At 35.5% G+C, this 24432-nt stretch overlaps 1 protein-coding gene across 2 annotated transcripts in view; it reads left to right on the plus strand.

Annotated features, from left to right (window-relative positions):
• The window catches only part of PARD3B (par-3 family cell polarity regulator beta), a 1077199-nt gene that overhangs the window by 491579 nt on the left and 561188 nt on the right, over positions 1 to 24432 (plus strand). For both annotated transcript variants that reach the window (XM_054478835.2, XM_063647802.1), the window contains one exon: positions 3361 to 3470. In XM_054478835.2, coding sequence (XP_054334810.1) covers positions 3361 to 3470 — 110 coding nt within the window. The remainder of the gene's footprint in view (positions 1 to 3360; positions 3471 to 24432) is intronic.

Consider the following 24432-nt stretch of genomic DNA (forward strand, 5'->3'; position numbering starts at 1 on the left):
TTGACTTTCAAGAGCTTAGCTTTTTAAGCAGACAAGATAACACAGCTTACAATAAATAATGAGTGCTATTACCTACTTTTTTGGGGGAGGGAGTCCTGTATGAAAATTACATACCAGACAGTTCCATGTCCTATGCATGCCTTAATTTATTTCAGCCTCCCATCAGTTCTGTTATGTGCTATTTTCAACAAGTTTTAAATGATGAGACTGAGTCACATTGCCATGCAAGTTCAATGCCACAGAGCAAACAAAGGCTCAATCTGTTTGACTCCAAAACCCAGGGTCCTCTCCACTGTCCTGACACATGACAGTTAGCAGTGTTAGTGTCTAATTGTTACTCTTAGATTTATAAGCTTCTTCACTGTAGAGGTTATGTTTCCTTTACTCCCTAACACTGGAAGCCTCTATGAAACTGGATAAAGTTGTCCCCTCTCATTTCAGTTAGCTTTGCTTGTACAATACGACTTCTACTCTACTATATATTCAAGGTTTTGCCCAAATTATCTTCAGTACTCCTAATTACCTGCCCTCTGTTGTACATTAGGACTTACCTTTCTTTGTCTTTAAGGTGGAACTCAGTCTCTTCCTGACAGCCGTGTTCAAATAGGGTTTAGTAATTTAGAAAACCATTCTAGGAAGGTTTGTTTAAAAGTCTGAGATAACAGTTCATATTTAAAGATGCTCATTATTAATTTCAATGTGGACTGATTTGCACTTGTTATTAACACATTAAGAGAGAAAGAAAAATTAGAAGATACTCAACAGGAGACATTCAAGTGTAGAGTACAGAAAAGCTGAGAAGAAGAAAGTTATTGCTGATATGTTTAAGAAAGATCTAGCCATCTTAAAGTTTTTGTTGTTGTTGTTTGTTTTTTTTTTTAATGTTTCAAATAGCTGATACACTGGTACAAAACTGAATTGTCATCTTCTAGGATACACTATAATACTATGGCATATTGATTGAATACACAAACCTGAATACTTATTATTATTATTATTAGTAGTAGTAGTAGTAGTAGTAGTATTTTGAGACAGAGTCTCACTCTGTCTCCTAGGCTGGAGTGCAGTGGCGTGATCTGGGCTCACTGCAACCTCCGCCTCCTGGGTTCAAGTGATTCTCCTGCTTCAGCCTCCTGAGTAGCTGGGATTACAGTTGTGTACCACCATGCCTGGCTAATTTTTGTATTTTCAGTAGAGACAGGGTTTCACCATGTTGGCCAGGCTGGTCTCGAACTCCTGACCTCCAGTGATCCACTTGCCTCGGCCTCCCAAAGTGCTGGGATTATAGGCGTGAGCCACCGCGTCTAGCATGAATACATATTATTATAAAATTATATCTTAAATATTTTAATGTGTTATTATTTAAAAAGCAGATACTGACAGTGAATGAGGACTCATAGGCCTGTGTCTTTAAATTTGAAGAAAAATTACCTACTGTGGCTTTTTTAAGGAAAATGTATTTATTACCTAAGAAAAACCATGTCTCTCTCTCTCACACATGAACACATACACTCTCTCTCTCCATATATATATATACACACACACATACACATATATATACATATACATATATAAACATATATATATATAAACATATATATATATATATATGACTCAGCTGCATAAAACCATGTAACTAAAATTGTTGATCGCTAAAATGTTCACTTCTGTGCCTGTAAACCAAGTTGATTTTGACAATGAGGAAATGCCTTGGTGAACCATGTTGGTTTTACTTTTTGTTTGTTTTCTCCCATTCAAGATTATCAACTTGTAATTTACTGGCCTGATTAAATGCTTGGAAATAAACCAGAGTTCTTGAATTTTGCTCCATTTTCTTAATTTTAAAGATGATGGGTTCCTTTGAGGATATTGCATTTAGACTGACTTGTTCATTTCATGTTGTTGGCAGTTGAGGGGCTTAATCTGAAAGGAACTTAGTCTTCAGATCACCTAAGGGAGGGAAAAAGATACTGGTATGGAACTGGGATCCTACTTTCTTAAAATTTTATGGTACTTTTTCTTGCTTCTACTCTTTTTTTTTTTAATGTTTTATTTCAAAGAACAATTGCTAACCGTACAATTATTGGTATGTCAGTTGGTTAAGAAATGTTTGAGATGGAGGTGGCGGGATGGTGAAAAATGTGGTGATGTCTCTTAATAAAAAGGAAATAAAGGAATGTGAACTTGGACTTTATAATTCCTTTTGGCATAGGTTTGTGTCCTAAGTAGTTAATTTCTTATCGTGAAAGAAGTTTTTTTTTTTTTTTTTTTTTTTTTTTAAGAAAAGCAAGTTCTATCTGGACAAAGATAAAAAATATTTGCAATTCTATGTTTTGTACAAACTAAGAATGTTAAAGCACACGTAAAAACCAGGTTTGTAAATAACCTACAAAGTGGATGAAAAATGTTCCTTTAACCTGGAATCGCTTCAGAGGTTTGGGGAATTATTTTCAGAATATTGAGAAATGAGAAAATGCATTTCAACTGTTTTCTACTCTTTTCCCAAAAGTACAAAAATAAAATGCTAATTTTTATATGAGAGTGATTTTTAAACCACAAGCAGATTTTTTTTGAGATTTTTCTCTATAGTGGCCAATTTTGTACGAAGCAAATTATTTTAGGCCTAATTGCAGTCAGAGCAGTTAGGCCGCTGGCTCTGCTAAGGTTGAATTTCATTTGAACTTTCTAATAGTATGATCTTTTTTCAGAATTTAATAACTGACTCAAATATTTAATAGTGGAATCTTTCATTAAATTAAAAAGAAATCAGGATATATTTTTAGAAGAACTAACTTATTTTCTTTATCAGCTCTATCTACTTTAGGAGAAGAGGAAGAGAATGGGAGAAATCTTTTTGTGTACTTAAATAGGCATTAATGTTATAACCCCAGCAAATAATTTATTTTGGTCTGTATCATCATTCAAAAGATTTGGAAAGCACCAAATGGCAGTAATAACTATACTTCCAGCTCTGTTGAATGGCAAATTACACTGACTGTGTGAATCTCTTCGTTCGTCTCCTGGATAATCATTCTTTTTAATACTCACATATATTTTCTAGATCAGTTTTTAGATTGTACACAGTCAACTTGTGCATTGCCTAACAGTTTCTGTTAAACACAATGGCTTGTTTGAAATGCAAGTGGGGAAAGATGAGAGTTGAAAGATTTTGTTTCCCTGTGTCAATCTATAAGTAGATGACAAAAGATCATTAAATGGATTAATTTACAAGCATCCTTGGAAATAGAATGTTTTTACATAAAAGCATGTTGTAAACCTTTTAAATTAAAGTGCATTGTGTCATGCACTCTCTTCACCCCAGGGTTCTTTTGACCTCTCACCTCTCACTTTGTCTTCCAGGCACTCCACTGCTGGTGAGGAGAAGCAGTGACCCAGTGCCAGGCCCACCTGCTGATACCCAGCCAAGCGCTTCACACCCTGGTGGCCAGAGTCTGAAACCGGTTGTTCCAGTAGGTATCCTGCTGCTTGTATTTCTAATGAAAGATCAAAGTGCTGTACCCACAGGTTAAGTGGGACTTTGCAGTTTTAAATACATTGATAACTAGATAGAGATCTTTTGATAGTATATATAGTATTAGTTATACTAATAGCTAGTATGGGCTATTACTTGTATATAGTTATAGTGATAGCTATTATGTATATGGTGCTGATTATGTGCCAAGTACTATTTTACCTGTTTATATTAAGTCATCTAAACTTCCACATCAAGGTAAGCACATGTTTTTATCTCCATTTAACTGATAATGAAATTGAGGCAGAGGAAGTTTTAGTAATTTGTTTAAGGTCACATAGCTGATAAGTGGCAAAGCAAGGAATTTCACCGAGGTGTTCTGGCTCTAAAATCCTTGCTTCTGGCCAGTACACTATACTTTTACATTTCCTTCATCTTCCAGTTTCATAATGTCCAAGGATATCGTTATATTTTTGTTGTGTTAACCCAATGCTTTGCAAAACCATACCATGGTGAGTGGTGTACATTTTCAAGCTCCCAATATCACAAAAATGTGGTGCCAGGATTGGATTTGTAGAACTCAGCATTCAGATTGAAGAAAAACAAAATCATTGACCAAAAGTGCTTACAACCAGATATACTTATAACTGATAGGTTAAGTGGAGAATAATTTCCTGAAGAGATGATATTCTCCTTCCATATAGGACTGTGGGATCTTCCTGCTAAATCCTCAGTTGCTTTGAAGAGCTGTAATTGTGAATAATCCTCTCAGATAGCCTGAGAATTCAATTTTGGCTAATGACTGTATACCATTGCAATAGGTAATCTTCGATAACATAACCATATTAAAAATTCCCTAAAAGCAAGACTCTTTCTCACTTTGAGTCTCACTGTCTATAGAGCCTTAAGAAAAAATAAACACATCATTTGTGGGTATATATGGATGCTGAAATGAGTTAAACAGGTTCTTCTGGTTTGGTATAAAATATTCTTATCAAGAGCCAATGTCAATGTGTATGAGATACGAGTCACTATTTGCAATCATTATCTCTTTGCTAATAGATTTGTGGCAATATTTTGGCATATTTCTTTTATTATAAAAGAAAGCAGATGTCTTGAAAGTATTTTAGATGTAATGTTTTTCCACTAACCTATTTAAAACTCTATCCTTCTAAGGAAATATATTTAATGGAACATTAATAAAAATCAGGTGTATGTGTTCTATTTTAATGTAAGTATAAACAAAACTGGTATGTGGTATGACTTTTCTTAAAACACACACTGGTTGAGACCATGTTGAGTCTAATTATGTTGGATTGGGAGAAGACAGCTATTCAGTGAGAGAAGAATTACATAGAAGAGCAGAACTGCAATTTAGTTTTCATTTTCTTGATGTCTGTGTGTCTGTGTACCCTAAAACGAGAGTGTGTCTGATTAATGTGTTAGCATTGTTTGCATGGAGAAAGTCTCTGTATTTGCCCATTTTCACCCTGCTATAAAGAAATACCTGAGACTGGGTAATTTATAAAGGAAAGAGGTTTAACTGACTCACAGTTCTGCATGGCTGGTGAGGCCTCTGGAAACTTAAAATCATGGTGGAAGGGGAAGCAAACATGTCCTTCTTCACAAGGAGGCAGGAGAGAGAAGTGCAGAGTGAAGGGGGAAGAAACCCTTATAAAACCATCAAATCTCATAAGAACTCACTCACTATCATGAGAACAGCATGGGGGAACTGTGCCTGTAATCCAGTCACCTCCCACAGGGTCCCTCCCCCAACATGTGGGGATTACAATTTGGTTTACAATTCAAGATGTGATTTGTGTCCAGACAGAAACCTTAACCATATCAGTCCTCCAATGTTTATTTCCATGTTTCTATCACTTGGGCTCTGGGCTTAAACCAATTAAGATGACATCAATGTTACTTTCCCTCGAGGAAATGATGGCTACTCTCCCTCTGGTAAATGCTGTAGCCCCACCAAAATATGACATCAGTGAGTTCCAAGTTGGGATATGGGGCAGAAAGACATATTATTACTAGCAAAGATGCATCTCATAGTTCAAGAATAAATGCTGGTGCCCAAAATCCTTGTGCCTTAACTTATGCAAGTGATCAAATATGGGCTGAGTTCCTGTGTATCAACAGTGAAAAGGAAACACATGTTTCTTCCTTTCCTCATAGTGTCCTCTGTGGATGATGGAGTGCAGACCACAGACCCAAAAAGGAGAGTCTGGTCCTTGCCCTTGCATGGAATAGTGGCACATCTTAGGTGTCTCTTGCTTCAGTTGTAAAATAATCTCCGTGAATACATTAAGCTTTAACATCCCGAGGCACAGACATTGTGCCTTATGTATCTTTATCTAGGGCCAAGTACATGGAAGATGCTCAGTGTATATGTTTTGGACTTAGGAATGCAAGACACATGTAAGTCTAGGAAGAGTCCTAGAAGTTCTTAGAAATTAACCAGCTAATTAATTATAATTCGTTAATATATATTAATATATAAATATATAATAATACTAATTAATAATAATTAATCTGACTCAGCCATTCTCTCCATTTCCCAAAGAGCATCTACCAGGTAAATGTTTATCTGCTCCAAGGTCTGGTTCACCACAGGCAAGTGACAGATAGTTTAACTGCCTTACTATGTAAACATTAATAAAGACACTTAGATGTGTTTATTTTTACTAGAGGGAAGATGTGTGTGTGTGTACATATGTGTGTTATAACTGTTAATATATCCTTGCATAGCCAAACTTATGGAATGTTTAGATCTACACTGTCTAGTTTAGTAGCCACTAGCCACATGTGGCTATTGAGCTCTTGAAATGTGTCTGATCCAAATGTAAATGTACTTAAAATTTAATACACACACTGGATTTCAAAGACTGAAGCATAAACAAAATAACATAAAAGATCTCATTAATAATTGTTATATTGACTATATGTGCAAATGATAATATATTAGGTATACTGGGTTGAATAAAATATATTATTAAAATTATTTTCACCTGTTTTTACTTTTTTTTTTTTTACATGGCTACTAGGAAACTTAAAATTCTATTTCTGGTTCTTACTCTGTTTTATTGGACAGTGCAGCTCTAGACAGAAGCAAAACTGGGTATAGCATTCATGAGATAGTTTGAGTCCTAGGGAAGATCTTTGAGCCTCACATCATCTCTTGGGCAACGGTGCAATTCAGTTTGCCTGGGGCAGTCCTGGTTAGTGTCTGTTGTTCTGGCATAATTATTAATAATGTCTTCACAAACTCTCAGAGGTGTCCATGTATGGATGATAAATTACGTGGCACCCTGCATATAGCCCTACACTCAACTTTTATTGTTTGCTCACTGATAAGAGAAGCAGCCTTTCAAGGAAACCTTGGGAACTTAACAACCACAACTCTAACACTGGCACCTTGCAGAGGAGGTTCTGTGTGGCAAGGACCTGGGCCTGGAGCTAAGGACACTGAGACTTCATATTCTTTTCCATCTCTTGGATTTCGTACTTGGCGCTTCCTTCACAACTCCAGCTACACCATTCTTGATTCCTGCGATTTGATAAGTGAAGGTGAATTCGGGGAGCGTGTGATAATGTAGCCATGTAGCAACTAATATGAAAAATAATTGCTTAAAAAGCCATGTTCAATTGCATTTCAGTCCAATATCCACAGGAAGAAAAAACAATCAAAATTTCTATCTCTTAGTGTTCACATATAAGTAATTCACAGATGGCAGAGCCCCAAGTGGGTTATGTTCAATCATTCCCAAGAAGTGAAACTTACTTATAACCCACAGCATAAGAAGCTGTAAGGATGAATATTTGACACATTTGATTATGTTGAAATACTGCCTTTAAAACCACAGTTGATGACTGTTATTTTTAGTTGCACTTCATTAGGCTTACTGTAGAGGGAAGAGTTTTCATTGATGCCCAGAGATATGTGTTTTTGAAAAGTTGCAAAAGTTACACTTGTTTCCTAGCTGATTAAATTTATTACAAATTGGTTATTTAAGATGTACACTCTCAGACATGCTGGAGTTTTAAAAAGGGCTTAAATTATAAAAATCAGATTCTCTGCAAGCTTCAAATTCTATGTGTATTAAGAAGCCACTAAATCTAGTATTTGTTATTTAACACCAAACACACAGCAAAGAAGTTTGTTTCCTTTGTTCCTCTTTTGGTCAACGTACCTAATTATCAGAATAGTACAATCATTAATGTGCAAATAGTAATGACTGTTTATCTTTCAAGACAATATAGCAAATCCAACTCTATTGACTGCTTTTGAATTAAGAAAGAGAATCCTAGAAACAGGATATTTTGGTGAGAATCTGCTTGTGGGACTTCTTACCTTCCTTTTCTTGATTGTAACCTGGTGTTCTTGGCTTAAGGGCATACCATAAAACCAGGTTCTTGAAATTGATGTTCTCAAACTTGCAATGGAACAGAACTCTAAAACAGATGTGATTTTTTTCTTAATATCCGGTTAACTACCAAGGTTGTTTTGTGTTTTAATGACTGTTTATGGTTTTTAATTTAACCCTTAAGGCAAATTGATCCTGCAGGGTGAGAAAATTAAAAACTGGATTCCTGAAAATTATAATACTGTGGTTGTTCTCAGATAGTGAATGGCATTGTTTGTTCTAAAACCATTACTTGTCTTACATCACCAAAATAATTGACCTATCTTTTCAAAGTCCGTGTCTATTTTATATACATATAATTAAAAAAATAAGCTGGCAGATTTGGGGATTGTTAAATTAGAAGTTCATGGATAGATTTCAGGGGGGTCTGTTAACTCTCTGAAGTTTTATGCCTTAGCCAGGGAATAGGGGTGTGTTTCATGAAAGAGACTCTATTACTTCAGATTTTAAAAGAATAACAAAAAATCAACCACTGTTTGGGGGTTAGATTAAATAATGTAGGGAAGCCACTAATTCTCACAGTGAGCAGAATGAGAGAAGTTAAGAAGTAGAGAATTATCACTTCCTCCCTGCAAATATGTAGTAAATAATGAAGGTTAGTTCATCACATTATCACCTGTTTACATGACACATAATACGTAAGTTCAAAATTTGAAGAAGAATAGAAGTTTTTGCATTTTTTCATTGAGAGGCTAAAAATAACTCTTTAGTCAGTAGCAACACAATTATTAGCAACTCTAAGATTGGGGGTAAAGGACACAGACGGGTGGAGGGAAAACACCCTGAGGGGAAGTGTTTCCAGTTGTCCTGTGTGTTCTACTGAGACAAGAAGGGAAAATACAGTGTTCTTTGGGGCTTTTGGTATTTTATCAGTGAGGATAGCGGCAGGTGGCTGCTAGTGAGAGTGCATTTTTACAGTGAGTGGCTGCATTCCCTTTGCATCTTGCTAAGATAATATGATGACGTGTGGATTTGAGGAATTTCCCCTCACATGTCACACGTTTTCCCATGTTTGTCACATATATTGGAATAATTGTCAGTATTGCCCCTGGATTAAACTTCCTCAGACCCATGAAAGAAATCATCAAGATATTACAGAGAAATTTAAATAGCTTGATTTCAGGGTTAAAATAATTGATTGCCACTGTGATGTTAGAGGACTTTTGGTTGCAGGTTGCTGACTATCAAAATCCAACATAAGGCAGGGTGCAGTGGCTCATGCCTGTAATCCCAGCATTTTGGGAGACTGAGGCAGGTGGATCACCTGAGGTTAGGAGTTTGAGACCAGCCTGGCCAACATGGTGAGACCCCGTCTCTACTAAAAATACAAAAAAAATTACCCAGGCATGGTGGTGTGTGCCTGTAATCCCAAGCACCTGAGAGGCTGAGGCAGGACAATCACTTGAACCTGGGAGGCAGAGGTTGCAGTGAGCCAAGACCATGTCACTGCCCTCCGGCCTGGGCAGCAACAGTGAAAACTCCATCTCAAAAAAAAAAAAAAAAAATCCAACATATAACTTACCAAACATTCTGAGTGACCAAATCGTATTTTCTATCCATGAGATGTAGAATCAAGCATCTGTAGAAACACTGGAACAAAATAAATGTTGTGGGTACTGATATGTATTAGAAGGATGGCTCTATCCGTTGTTTTCCAAAGAGGAGAGATGGATGCTGAAGAGCAAAACGGGGAGAAATAGCATGTAATATATTAGTGCATTATTTAGAGATACTGAAACTATAAAAGGTTTTTCTTTTTTTCCCCACCCTGACACAGTGATTTAATAATAGTTCTGGTGTTTGTAACTCCAGCTGTTCACGCTGTGTGCTGATAAGACCAGAGCTTGGAGACACATTGCAACGATGGCTTTGTTTTTAAGAGATAAAGCTGCCATCCAATATTTCATGGGGCCAAATGTTTACTTCGTTTGGTAAGTTTAGGCAGCTTAATTTTTAAATCAGTTATGCTTGTAAGACTCAAGTTTCAGGTAGGAAAAAACCTGAAGCCCAGTTTACTCTGCAACAGAGTTTTTCACCATATCTCAGCAGAAGATGTTAAAACAAATCTGGGTTGCCTGAATGTCTGTACCATGACTAATCAAGGAAACTAAGAAATGAGATCCCTATTCAGGTGTGTGCTCCCCGTTTTTTCTTCTTGGGTCTTTGTCTAACACTGAAAAACTCTAAAAGAAGGATCACTATTTAGGTCAATTTCAGAAATTAACAAGGTAACCATGACATGTCTTTTATATATATATATATTTTCTTTAATTATACTTTAAGTTTTAGGGTACATGTGCACAACGTGCAGGTTTGTTACATATGTATACATGTGCCATGTTGGTTTGCTGCACCCATTAACTCGTCATTTACATTAGGTATATCTCCTAATGCTATCCCTTTCCCTTCCCCCCACCCCACAACAGGCCCCGGTGTGTGGTGTTTCCCTTTGCTGTTTAGCCTTGATCTGCACACAATAAAAACTGAATGGGATTTGTTTTCATGTCAAAATAAATTGACTAATCTCTTAGATGCCCAAGATTTCTGCTATGTGCTTTCTAGGAAGCCTAAGACTTGGTTCCTGTCCTCAGGAGACTTACAACCTCGTTACAGAGACCACATCTAAAGCAGTTAAACAGCCCTAGCAGTCTGCAAGCATGTATCAGATTATCAAATAATACAGTTTTAACCATCAAAATGAGTGGTTTTTTTTCCCTTTAGCCTGCACTTTGGTACTCTACTTAGCCTCCCTAACCCCTGAAGGGAATTGCCATGTGCAGTATCTCTATTAGCTGTTATCTCTCTGAAATATAATGTTTACATGACTGCATTTTTTCAAGACTGTGAACTCTTCAGAGGCACAGGCCAGTGTATTCATTTCTGTATTCAAGCCCCCAGGCACAGTGCCTGCCACTTAAGACGTTATCACAAATATATGACTAGATGATAAAAATCATAAAATCTAGAATCATAAAGTTAGTAATCTTTGAGTTATAACTTTGTAATTTTCTAATAACTGTGTTCAAAACATTTAGAAAAGTCTTGATTAGAAGTTTCTGGATAATTTCTTAATATCCATTACATCTAAAGATTTCTCCTTCTAAATTTTCCTCCTAGTCCATCTCCCTTAAGAAATTTTTCTAATTTCAGTTTATTTGGAAGAAAATAAAAATACTTCTGGTATGTGAATTAATTAAAAAGAATGAGAACATTTACAATGTGTTTCTTGGCAAAGCACTAATAAACATCTCAATCTCACTTTCACAATATGGGCAGATGTAATTTGACAGTGTTGTTTGAAATTTTGTAAAGATGATGTTTAAAGTAGTTTTATTTTAAAGACCAAGATCCTGTGTCTGATTGCATCAATAACTCTGTGACCCTAAGAAAGTTAGTTAAATAGTGGGTGATTTCCTCAGAAATTCTATGTAATGGAAGGGAAATAATAAATAGAGAAACTGTATGAACTCTAGTTGTTCTTAGGGACTTATCCTTCCAAACTTCAAGATTCCAGATGTGAATTATTAAGTTGGTTGGTATGAGTTCAACTTTAGATTTCATTTTAATGTCTCAGTGTTGATAACCAGTCATGCAGTGAGGTTGTCTTTCCATCCAAAACACCAATAATCATTTTCTTATTGGTCAAATGAATAATATCAAGAAATATTTTTTAAATGCCACACACACAAAGGCAGCAGCGTAAATGCCTACATATGCGTATGTGTGTACCCTTACCCTCTTTGGAGGGAAAACTACTACTTAAATTTGAAGGCTAAAGTACATATAGTTATGTTATTGTAAAGTGAAAGTTAAGGGTATGGGTTGTGTCTTCCATAGGTTCTGAACTTCTATATGTACCTTCCAAATTGTGGACATTTAGTAAAGATTGATGACATAGGAGGAAAGGGTTAATGAGAGTTCACCTTGAGAAGAAGCAAGACAATTGGCCTTGGGAGGAAAAGGAAAATTATTTCTTTGAGCATGGTGTGATTCATAGAAATCTCTTCCGATAGGGGATTTTTTTTTTTTTTCTCACAGCATAAACGCTTCTAAAGTACAAGTTTCAGTTTGGTTTCTGCTTTCAAAATCTTGTCATACAATGACGTTGTATAGACGTTTAAAAGAGTTTTATTTCTTAGGAGAGTGGCCCCTTTCCTAATAGCTCTGTACTTTAAAATAGAATTCTGATTTAGATGAATCACATTTTAAAAAGTAGCTACTGTGTGTGTTTTACGCTTGTGGAAACATATAGCGTCCTCATAAGCAGCATGAGAGCCTGTCACCATACAGCTTTTGATGTCTGATTAAATGATCGTAGGGACATCTGGAGGGAGTTAGTTTTGAAGTAACTGGTGTGAAGCACTGGAGAATCCGAAGCCTTCTGACAGACTAAAACCATTAAAAAAAAATTGCTACTTTTAGCAAATCTTTTTTAACTTGAAACTGGCTGGAAATTTTCAGACTGACATAGCCCTGATATTTTTCAACAGATTTTTCAGACAGAACTCCCTACCTTTTAAGCAAAGAATGGTTAAGTAGCATTTGTTGCAAAAATCATAAAGGAATATCCTTTGAAGTGAAAAAGTAGATACTGAAAGCAACAGAAGTCAAAATTGATTGATTTCCTTAAAGAAATTGTCTCCTTTTTATCTGCCTTTAATTTTCATCAGTGTATTTTAATTTTTAAAGGACACACGCACACACACACATAAATATATATATATTTGATATTCAGCTATATTCTTATGAAGACCCAAAGGCATCAAAGCGATTGATATTGATATAAGGTTAAGGCATGTTTTGAGCACCTATCAAAAGTTTCTGAATGTCTTGAGTCAAAATTTTATTTGCGTACTCATAAAATACAGGCATTGTTTATTTAAAGGTTGTATAATTTGTAATTTGTCCAGCGAGGTTCTCCTAGTATGAGGTGATTTCTTGTTGTTTCATGAATAAAATTATGATATACCTACATATATGAAAATATTTACAAATCCTGACCTTATATATGTGTCATATACATATACATGTATGTATTATATACATATATGTTATACATATATGTTATATGTATATGTGTTATATACATATATACATGTATGTATATGTATATGTATGTTATATATGTATGTGTTATATACATATACATATATACATGTATATGTGTGTTATATGCATGTGTATGTGTATATGTATATATACATATATGTATATGTATATGTGTATATATGTATGTGTGTATATATACACACACGTCTGTGTGTGTTTGTATGTATGTTTATATACATCTCCTGCCTTGAAACCATTGAGCATTCTCCACTGCATTCAGGATATTTTAAAATTCTTGGTATGGCTTTTTTAAAAAAAAAGACTTTTTTCTCTTTTTTAAATTGTGGTAAAATATATGTATTTACTGTCTTAACAATTTTAAGTGTATAGTTCAGTGGTATAAGTACATTCACATTGTTGTGCATCCATCACTACCACCTCTCTCTAGAACTCTTCACCTTCCAACATTGAAACTCTATACTCTTAAACAGTAACTCCTTATTCCCTCCTTTTCCTTGGCAACCACCATTCTGTTATACTTTTTCTCCCTATGATTTTGACTACTCTAGGTGCCTTATACAAGTAGAATCATGCAGTATTTGTCCTTTTTAAATTATATTTGTCCTTTTTTGACTGGCCTATTTTACTGAGCATAATATTCTTAAGCATCATCCATGTTGTAGCATATGTCAGAATTTCCTTCCTTGTTAAGGTTGAAAATATTCTGTTGTATTTGTATACAAATATACCACATTTTGCTTATCTACTCATCTCTTTATGGACACTTGAGTTGCTTCCACATTTTACCTAATATGAAAAATGCTACTGTGGATACAAGTGTAAAATATCTCTTCCAGACTCTGCTTTCATTTCTTTCCGGGAGATATCCAGAAGTAGAATTATTGGATCATAGGGTTTATTCTAATTTTCATTTTTTGAGGAACCACCAAATTCTTTTCCACAGAGGTGTATCATTTTACATTCCCACCAACAGCACACAAGAGTTCCAATTTCTCCACATCCTTGCCAACACTTGTTGGTTTCTGTTTTGTTTTTAGTAATCATCCTAATGACTGTGAGGTGATATTTCATGGTAGTTTCGATTTGCATTTCCCTAATGCTTAGTGATACTGGGCATCTTTTTAAGTACTTATTGGCCATTCATGTGTCTTCTTTGGGAAACTGTCTTTTCAAGTCCTTTCCTGATTTTTGAATTGTGTTCTTCATTTATTTGTTGCTGAGTTCTAGGAGTTTTCTATATATGCTGGATATTAACTCCTTATCAGATATATGATTTGCAAATATTTTTCTCTTTCTTTACATTGCCCCTTCACTCTATTGATTGTATCCTTTGTGCAGACATTTTTAATTTTCACGAAGTTCAAGTTTTCTTTTTTTGTTAACTGTGCTTTTTGTATCACATCCAAAAAATCATTACCAAATCCCACATTATGAAGATTTTGCCTTATGTTTTCTCCTAAGCGTTTTATACTTTTGGCTCTTAGGTTTAGGTCTTCGATCTATTTTGAGTTAATTTTTGTACACGGTATTAGATAAGGGTCCAACTTCAGTCATTTGCCTGTGAATATCCAGTTTCCCCAGCATCATTTGTTAAAAAGGTTATTCTTTCCTCCATTGATTGGTCTTGGCACCACTGTTGAAACTCATCTGAACATACCTTAGAGGGGTTATTTCTCAGTCCTTGACATGGCTTTTTAAAACTTAATCACAACCTATATGCTTAGCTTTATCTCTAGTCACACTGCATGAAGGACCCTATGTATGATAGTTACGATTTTTCACATGTGCAAAGAAGGCTTCTGTCTGTGGGTCTTTGCCCAGATGTTTCTTCTGCTGGAAGAATGACAAATATCATTTGTCTCCCTTTCTGCTAATGAATGTACAGGTACCCTTCAAAACTCAGTGTAATGGCCTCTTTCTTTACTAATCCTTATCCACACCCTTTCTGCTCCAGACAGAATTTACCACTTCCCACTGATGGCATGCTGGAATACCTCTAGCATAATTTGTTCCACCCCATGTTATAGTTTTCTGCATTGTATGTCTCCTTTATGAGTCTAGAAACTTGTAGGTGGCTTGAATTTCCTTCCACATTAGAGCACAGCATCATGCCCAACAACAGCATTTATGTATTGTTTAAGGAATGGGGGACATTTTCTAATCACATGATTGCTCATTTCAACCATGAAGCAATTTAATTTCAGCTTTAATAGCATTAATTTACATTCTACTTCTGCTAGCGAGTAGCCATGTAATACCACCCAGCACACCTTGGAGGAGGGCTAGTTTTCTCCTTCAATTCCAAGTTCATGTCAGTCGTGGACACTTAATTATTAATATATATGTTCAAATATATTATTTCATCCCATGAAAATCTGCAAGTTCAGCTTTATTGCCTCCATTTTACAGATGACGAAGTTCAGGCTCAAACAAGTTAACTTATTTGCCTTAGATCACAGAACTAACAAGTAGCAGTGCTAGGATTCAGATTTGTCTTAACCTGTGGTATAGACTCTTCATTCTACCCCTCAAATCAAATGTTAGCCTTGAGAGTAGCATTTGTCCACATCATGCTGCCATTGCTTTGGGCAGTCTTCCTTTGAAACTGCCTCAAAGCCGGTTTATCAGCCCCTCCTCCTAAAAAAAGTTATTTCATCATTTTATAGTCACTATTTTTCCTTCAAAAATGGTGGCGTTCTATTTGATGCCAAAATCTATATTGTACAGTTAGTCTCAGACTGTTTACACAATTTAGATACCTCTGTGAAGGAGAAAATTTTTCCACCACAAAGGAATTTAATGCAGGCATTTAAGACATTCATAGAAGAATACATTCAGATGGGCTGAAAGCAGCAGTGTTTTAGAACAATTTTTTGTTTATTCAGTTGCCTAGTGGTTAAGACATGTAGGTTTTGTCCCTGACTCATCCATTGACTCTTTGTCAGGTTAAGCAAGTGTAATTTAGTTCTGTGTCTGGAAAAGGAAGATTGTCTTCTATATTGGCCACGGTGGAATTGCAAGGTTAATGCCTTCTATCTTGAATACAGCATTTAGCAGACTGTGGGTGCTTAATATATGTTAATAATAGTGATAATAATGAATGTTGATAATTAAAGGTCTTTTATAATTACTAAATTTTCAATGTGTGTTAAATATAATTAAAGGGAAATGATTTAAATTAATATGCATACATACAAAAACTAGAGCTAGCCACAGCTTTTATTTTTAGCTTCTCAACTAACATCATGAATGTGAATCTTATATTAAGAAATTCAATTATGATGGCAATTTCACTAGGGTCATGTATAGAGAACCCATGCGTGGTTCTACTCTGGAAGCTAGAAAGGCAATTTGAGTTGAAAAACATGGGCATGAATGGGAAGCTTCAAGGACTTTTGTGGTTGGAGCTTGACCAAATGAAGTTGTGCATCGGATATCATTATTATGAAGTATCTCCATGATACTCCCTGTGAGTTCTACTGGGAGTCAAAGGTACCTTACTGGAAGCTGGGCACCATCCCAGAAATACAGATAACAAACAAGACTGCCTGGAGGGTCTATAGAAGATATAGGTAGAATAAAGGAAACTGTAATCATAAATAGTGACACAGGAAATTCAGCTTGGAGATTCATTCTTTGAACTCAAATGCTCGGGGTTACTAAAGGTTATTATTTCTTAAGGTTCTGGTATGGCAGTGGGAATGTGAACCGTGAGATGTGGAAGGCTACAGTGGTTAAGAACATGGACTGTAAACATGACAGCTTGGTTCAAAACTAGCTTGACCACTGACTGATTTGCTGGTCAATTTCTGTCAAGTGTTTCCCTTCTTTTGGTCTCACTTTTCTCAACTATAAAGTAATGATAATAAAATTACTTACCTCACAGGATTGTCTTGAGAAATTGATGAGTGATTATTTGTAAAAATTATTAGAACACATGGTAAGCACTATGTGTGTGTGTTAAATACATACGTATGTTGAATTTGTGCCATGCATGGTTGGATAGAAGGTGTAGGATAAGATAGACTATAGAAGTAAGTTGGAGAGTAATCTGCATTAAAAGCTGAATTTGATCATCTTTAGCTTTAATTTACAGAAGGCACTTAGCACACAGCTAGCAAAAAATATTGATTCCAAAGTCGAGTATTAAATGCATACTGAGTGTCTTTTGCTTATGGAGACCCTTGCAAGTTCTTTTAATTTCAAAAAAAAAAAAAATTCCTCCAAAGGCAAGTTCTTAAGGCAATATTGGAACTACATCAATGAACCCAGCCCTGGCTTTCTTCTCTTGATATGAAATGTTGTCTTCCTTATAGTTATTTGGTTTAAGTTGAAAACCTAGAAGGAAACGGGAAAGGACGGATTATTAAGCAACAAGGCAGTTTCAAACCTGTCATCCATCTCCTGAGTTTTTCTGGAAGCCCCCTTCCCTTGTACACTTCCCTAATTTGCTAGTCCTGCTGTGTTTATCTTGACTCACCTTCCTCACTTGTTTGCAGGGCGGATATCTTCTCATTCATTAAGACAAGGTTAAAATACCACCTCCTTTTTCTATCCCTTTTCTGAAACTCTACTTCCAGGCAGAAGTGTAGTATTTTTTAATGTAAATATTTTATGTAATATTTTTAAAGCAATGTATGATAATATGTTCTTTGAGGTCATAATGAAAGTATGTTATTGGAGAAATTAGTGTTTAATATAGGACCAAAATATCAGAGGTCAGACATGAGTCACAGAGAGCACAGTGTGGGTGCCCTCAGATCACACACTTGTTCCTGGACTGAGGCATGCCCTGCTGTGCCCACAGAGCTACCTGTTCCCTCCTCAGTTCCTGCTTCCCGCTCCCACCCAAGCCCAGAAAGAGTGATTTATACTTCTGTCATGAACAGTAGGACCACTCTTATTTACATTTGTGTGTCTCTTTCCTTTCCTTCCTTCCCTTGGAGTGGAAGTGCACTGAGCAAGGAGAATGTATTTTTTTTATCTTTGCAGGCCAGCAGCAGCATGTGGTAGGTATTTAATAACTGATGATTGAATAAATGAAAGAATGCATAAAAGAAGAAATGGATAAGCAAATGAAAAAAAGAATAAATTATCAGAGAGAAATTAAGAAAAGAATAAAATGTTTTTAAAGGTAATGTATAGTATATTTTTGTATCTTTTGCAGTGCTCAGTTTTTAAAAAAATGTATTTTAATTTATTCAGCATGGAATTTATTTATCTATATCTTATGTCTATGTCTGTATAAGAAAATAAAACAGAGCAGATACAGGTCTCTGAGAGTATTATGACATTTCTGCATTTTTAATATACTTCAAACTCCATCCTTCCAAGTCAGCTTCTTTCATTTTAAATATAGTTGCAGTGGGGCTGAGGGAGTTGCTTGGAAATTATTGTATTATTAATTAATCTATTATATATATTCAACCTTAGTCTCTGGTCAGTGTTTTCTTAGCAATTTGCAAATATGCAATTATCTCTGTATATTTGGGATAGTACTTATAGAAAATACCAAAGTAACCATTTAAAGCTAAAATTTGGGATTTTATCACTGCAAACATTTATCTTTTCTTTGTGTTGGGGACATCATAATCCTTCTAGCTATTTTGAGGTATATAATGTATTAACCCTAATTTGATCGTTATACATTGTATACATGTATCAAAATATCACATGCACCCTCAAAACATGTACAACTATGATGTACTAATAAAAAATATAAAAAAAAATTTATATTTTTAAAAATAAAGTCAAAATTTGAGTTTTCCTGGATTTCTAAATTTGTTTTGATAAATTAATGAACTAGAAGTTAGTCTTTGCAAGGACCAAAGGATGCAGGTAGAAAAATGCATAGGAGTTTGTTATGATTCAGGGCACGGGAGGCAACCACCCAAATTACCAGCATGATTCCTTTATCCGTGTAAACTCAGCAGTTGATTCAGTAATAATTATAAAACACCCACAACTACACTTATTTTGTGCTAGTTATTTTTCTAAGTGCTTTAAATATATTATTTCATCGAATCCTCTTAACACCCCCATGAGGTGGTCCCATTGATATTTCTGTTGGTAAGGAAATGAGGTACATAGAGGTTAAGTAAATGTCAAATTGTTTAGTTGTAAAGCAAATAAATGGCAGAAATATTTAGGAAATAAAATGTACATATCTTGGATAAGGGAATAGAACATATAAGAGATGTCAAGAATAATTCCCACTTTTCATATTTGGGTAGTAAAGCATGTAGGTATTCTACCAACTGACATACAGAACATAGGATCTGTTTGTAGGCAAAGATACAAGTAGAGATGCTTAGAAATAAAAAAAAAAAATGCATATCCAAACCTTGAAGTCATTGGTGATTTCAGAATAAGATCAGTTTCTGTAAAGGGAAGTGAGGTAAAAACTGTTCTGCTATTAGTTGGAAAAGATACTGGAGGCAAAGCATTGGGAACAGCCCTGTGGAACTTATAATCACATTGAGGAGAACATGCACAGGTTAAATTTTATAAGCTGATAACAATTTAAGAACTAATTCCAAGTGGCAAAATACAATTTAAAATGGTTCAGTAGAAAAACAAGGGACTTTTTTATTTTTTATTTTTTTTAAGAATGGCACATGTAATTCATGAGAGTGTTGAACATCTACATCTTGGGAAGTGAGAGATGCAGCTGTGCTTCAGGAAAAAGTGGAATCTGAGATCCAAGCAATTGCTTCTGCTTCACCCTTTCATAGATTTCATCATGTTTACCTGTTTACCTGCCCACTGTCTTCCTCCACACTGGGGAGACGTGTGGCTGCTAAGAACTCTGCTTTTCCCATCTTCAGAGAGGAACTAATTCCTTCCTAAGCTTTAGGGAAAAAAAGTCTGATTGGCCCAGAATGGCCACTTTACCCAAGTTATGGCACTTTAAATCAACCATGGCAATGGGGGGTGTGGGGAATGTTCTGCAGACATTTGATGTATGATGGCAGTGGGAGAAGAGCAGTTTTCACCATGTGGAAGACTTTGCAGACATTCCCATAAGTGTATACCCAGACTCAAGGCCAGGTATGAATAATCAGTATTGGCAGTGAGTGCCGTAAGTTCAGGGAAGAACTCAGTGCCATGTGGTCAAGAGAGCTTCAAGGAAAAAGATGGCTTGATGTGGATTTTAAAGAAAGGGTAGACATTTGATAAGCATAAAAAAGTCAGTGTGCAAATTTACAGCAACAAAGATGTGTAAGTCATGTTGGGTAGAGGAAGACCTTTCTGGGCAGAGTTAAATTTGAAAGCACTGTTTCTTAAAGAGTAATCAAAAGACCCCTTCCCTCAGAAACACCGAATGGGATTGCAAAAATGCTAATTTGGGGGCTCCAACTCAGTCTGTTGAATAAAAATCTTTGGGAACAAGGTCTGGGAATCTGCATCTTAGACAAATATCCTTTAGCTATTGCAGTCTCCAGTGTAATAACAGCATAGAGTGAATTGAGGTTATAAAGAAAGGCGGGACCTGGCCTCAATAGGGCAAGCTGCTTAGGCACAGGAAGATGAAGTCAGCTATTTCCACATTGGTGCTTAGAGGGGAGAAACCCTTAGAAGCACCATCTTTATGAATTTATTCAAAGATGCCACAGATAGAGTGAGAAGATTACAATATATTTGACAAATTAATAAATACACTGGAGTTGTGAAAAACAACTGTAGAATTTTGCATGAAATTGTGAAGTTGTAAAAACAAACAAAGTGAGACATTCTGTTGACGACCACAGTAGTGATAAAACACACACACACAAAGCTTTTTGTTTCCATAGAATAATTTCACATGGCCATAAAGATATCCTGACCTAATATATAATTTAAGCCCTAAGCACATATTTTTAATTTCATTCTGTGCTATGGTTTGGTTCTAGTTTGTATGTTACCATCAAAAGTCATGTTGAAGTTTGGTCCCCAGTGTAGCCGTGTTGGGAAGTGGGGCCTAGTGGGAGGTGTTTGAATCGTGGGGGCGGATTCCTCAAGAATGGCTTGGTGCTGTTCTGGTGGTAGTAACTGAGTTCTCTCTCTGGTGAGAACAGATTCGTTCCTGCAAGAATGGATTAGTTCCCAAGAGAGTGGGTAGTTATAAAGCCAGGATGCCCAATGGATTTTCTCTCTCTTTGCATTTTTTGCTTCTGCTTTAACCTTCCCTGCCATGTTGTGATGCAGCACAGAAGCCCTTGCCTGAAGCCAGGGCCGTGCCCATGAACTTTGCAGCTTGCAGATCCACATGCTAAATAAATATTTTAATAAATTACCCAATCTCAGATACTCCATTATAGGAACACAAAATGGACTAAGACAGCCCCCATTTATTCATACTTATTATTATCAGCCTCATTGAACAGGCAGACAAAACAACCACAAAAACAACAAAACCTTACCATCTCCATAGGGAAAGGAATTATGTCTCATATAGGACACAGAAGCAATAATTTAGGACACAGACTCTCTCGGATCTGGGAAAGTTAATATATCTCATGTAACTAACTGACATTCACCAAACGTAAGAACAGATAAAGTTTCCCCCGACAGACCCTGTGCATATTTTCTGCTCTCAATTTGGCTGAGGTACTAATCTTAATCTGATTGTGTTGAACAAAACAACTCACCCTTTTAGCTTTTCTTTGTCTGGCAGGAGTCCTGACATTTGGTCGCATGGTTAACATCAAACACGAAGAGAAATTGCTTCTGGTAATACAGTTAAGATAGGTGCCTTTTTCCTGAAAGTTAGCAATATTCTCACTCTCATGGAAGGCTGTACTGATGGAGGAACCGATGAAGCAGAAAACTCTAAACCACAGATAATTCTTGTTATTTCTGCCTGAGTTGAAAATACAATGTGTTCATTAGCAGCAAGTGTATACTGTAGTCTGACGACTGGGAGACCTGCCTTCTGGTGTAAGCTTAGAGACTCAATTGTGTGGTCTTGGAGAAGTTACTTAACTTACCAGGGACAGTTTATTCATGTGTAAAATGAGAAAGATGGTATAGTTAAAATGGGAGCTCTTGTGTAGAAACTGATAGGAATATAAATTGGTGTAACACATTTGGAAATCAGTGATCTTAATTCTCAATCTGTGAATTTGTAATGAGGAAACATGTTTTTTCTGCTTTTTTTCGTTTTGACGGTTTTTCTTCTAATTCTAAATCATCTAAATAACTGATGACTTAAATCATCATTTAAATCATCAAGTTATTTAAATCGTCATCTAAGTAACTTTTATTTTCAGTTTTTCCTCATCTCTTTCAAGTGTTCAAAAATACCCTGGATGAGTTGAAACTGACTTGGAGTGAGCTTCCGCTGAATCCCATGCAGTGCGTGAGGGGAAGGGAGGTTGTGCACCTGAACAAAAGTGGGGGATCTAATGGAAAGGGAAGTAAGATGAAATTATCTCAGAGAAACTAACACTCTATATTTTGGTCACCAAATATTTCTTTGCATCTTGCATCCACTTTTACTAGGCTTTTTTTTTGTTTGTTTGTTTATAGGCATTGGAAATATTTTCCCCAGTCCATAATTGGTTTTTGTTTTTCAGAGAAAGGGTCTCACTCTGTCACTCAGACTGGAGTGCAATACTGCAATCCTAGCTCACTGTAAGAAACTCAAACTCCTAGGTCCAAGCAGTCCTGCGTCAGCTCCTCAGTAGCTAAGACTACATGAGCATGCCACCATACCTGGCTAATTAAAAAAAATTTTTTGTAGAGATAGAGGTTTCACTAGATTGCATAGGCTGGCCTCAAACTCCTGGCTTCAAACCATCCTCCTGTCTTGGCCTTCCAAAGCTCTGGAATTTGAGGTGTGAGCCACGATACCCAGCCTATAATTGTTTCTTTAATTTTGTGTTATAGATAAATTTTAAATTTCAGTGTTTATGCTTATCAATTTTCTTTTATTATAGGGTATATGTTTAAAGAAAATTTCTAAAATGAATTACAATGTTTTCCAACTTTTTTAAGTTGGAATTTAAGCATTTAATTTACCTATAAATTTTTTAAGTGGTATGAGTGTGGATCTATTTTTATTTTAATATTTGGCATGAGAAATCAATTATTTCAGTGCCATTTAAAATAATAAATTTTGTTTATGAAATGCTATTTCTGTGTTTATTTAGATGATGCTATTTTTCTTTTATCACTGAAAGCAGTGTAATTCCATGAATACATTTTCTAATACACAGCCTTCCTTTGATTTCTATGGCCATTTATCAAACACCTTTGGCCATGATGGGTTCTGTTTTATATATTGCTGAATTCAGTTTGTAAATATTTTACTTGTGACATTATCATCCACATAACTGAGATAGTTCTGTACTTTTATTTCTTGCATTGTCCCTGTTTAGTTAAAGAATTAAGGTTCATGCTTTACATGTGCTACATAAGCCTCACAAAATGTGTAGGGAAACTTGATTGGGTTTTCTCCCATTCTCTAAAGCAATTTGTGTTTAGCATTGGAATTATATTTTCTATGAACTCACCTGTTCAGTCTGGGACTGTGCATATGTGTTGTTTCTTTGTTTGGGGATGGGGCGGGGTATAGGAGAAGATGACTTACTCAGATTTTCTGTTTTGTCTAGATGAATTTTTGTGTGTTGCCAATTTTTAAAATGTCCAGAAATTTATCTGTAGTATTTTCAAATGTATTGTCATAGTCTTAAGATTTTAAAGTAATCCCCACTTTATGTGTAGTTATGTTCTCCACCTAACCCCAATATTGCTAATTTGTACATATTCTGTTTTTAATTTTTTTTCTCTTGGGTTAATCTTAGTAGACATTTGTCTATACTATTAGTTTAAAAAATTGTTTTTAAGGAAACAGCTTTTGATTTAGTTAATACCCTCTATTCTTTCATTCTTTTCCAGTTTATTAACTTCTGCTTTTATTTCCTTTACTCTATTTTAGTTTTAAGTAGCCTAAGAATAGAGAAGGAATGAAGTTTGTTTTTTTTTTTTTACTTTTTCTAGCTTCTTGTATGCTTAACTCATTTATTTGTATTTTCTTGTTTTACGTGAATGCACTTAAACATGTTTGTTTCTAATCAAAGTACAGCTACTACTGTAGCTGCATCCGCTAATTTTTGATGCACAATATTTTCATTTGCCTTTCATTTCTAAATGCTTTGATTTCTATTGTGACTTCCCCTTTACCATGTGAATTATTTAGTAGTATACTTTAAATTTTTTGAACATACGACTCTGTACCCATTGCTAATTTAATTGCGTGTTAACAGATCAAGAGATTCATTAATGCTGATTTCTTGAAATTTGTGGTGATATTTTGTGATCTAGTGTATGATTAATTTTTGTAAACATTCAACATGTAATTAACATGAAAACATATCTCCTACTTTTTGCTATATTTATCTGAAGCTTGTTCATTTTGTTCTTCAAATATTCGATATACCTACCTTTTTTTTTTCTTTTACTCTATCTGCCAGTTTC

The sequence above is a fragment of the Pongo pygmaeus genome, chromosome 11, assembly GCF_028885625.2.
Source record: "Pongo pygmaeus isolate AG05252 chromosome 11, NHGRI_mPonPyg2-v2.0_pri, whole genome shotgun sequence".
Lineage (NCBI taxonomy): Eukaryota > Metazoa > Chordata > Mammalia > Primates > Hominidae > Pongo > Pongo pygmaeus.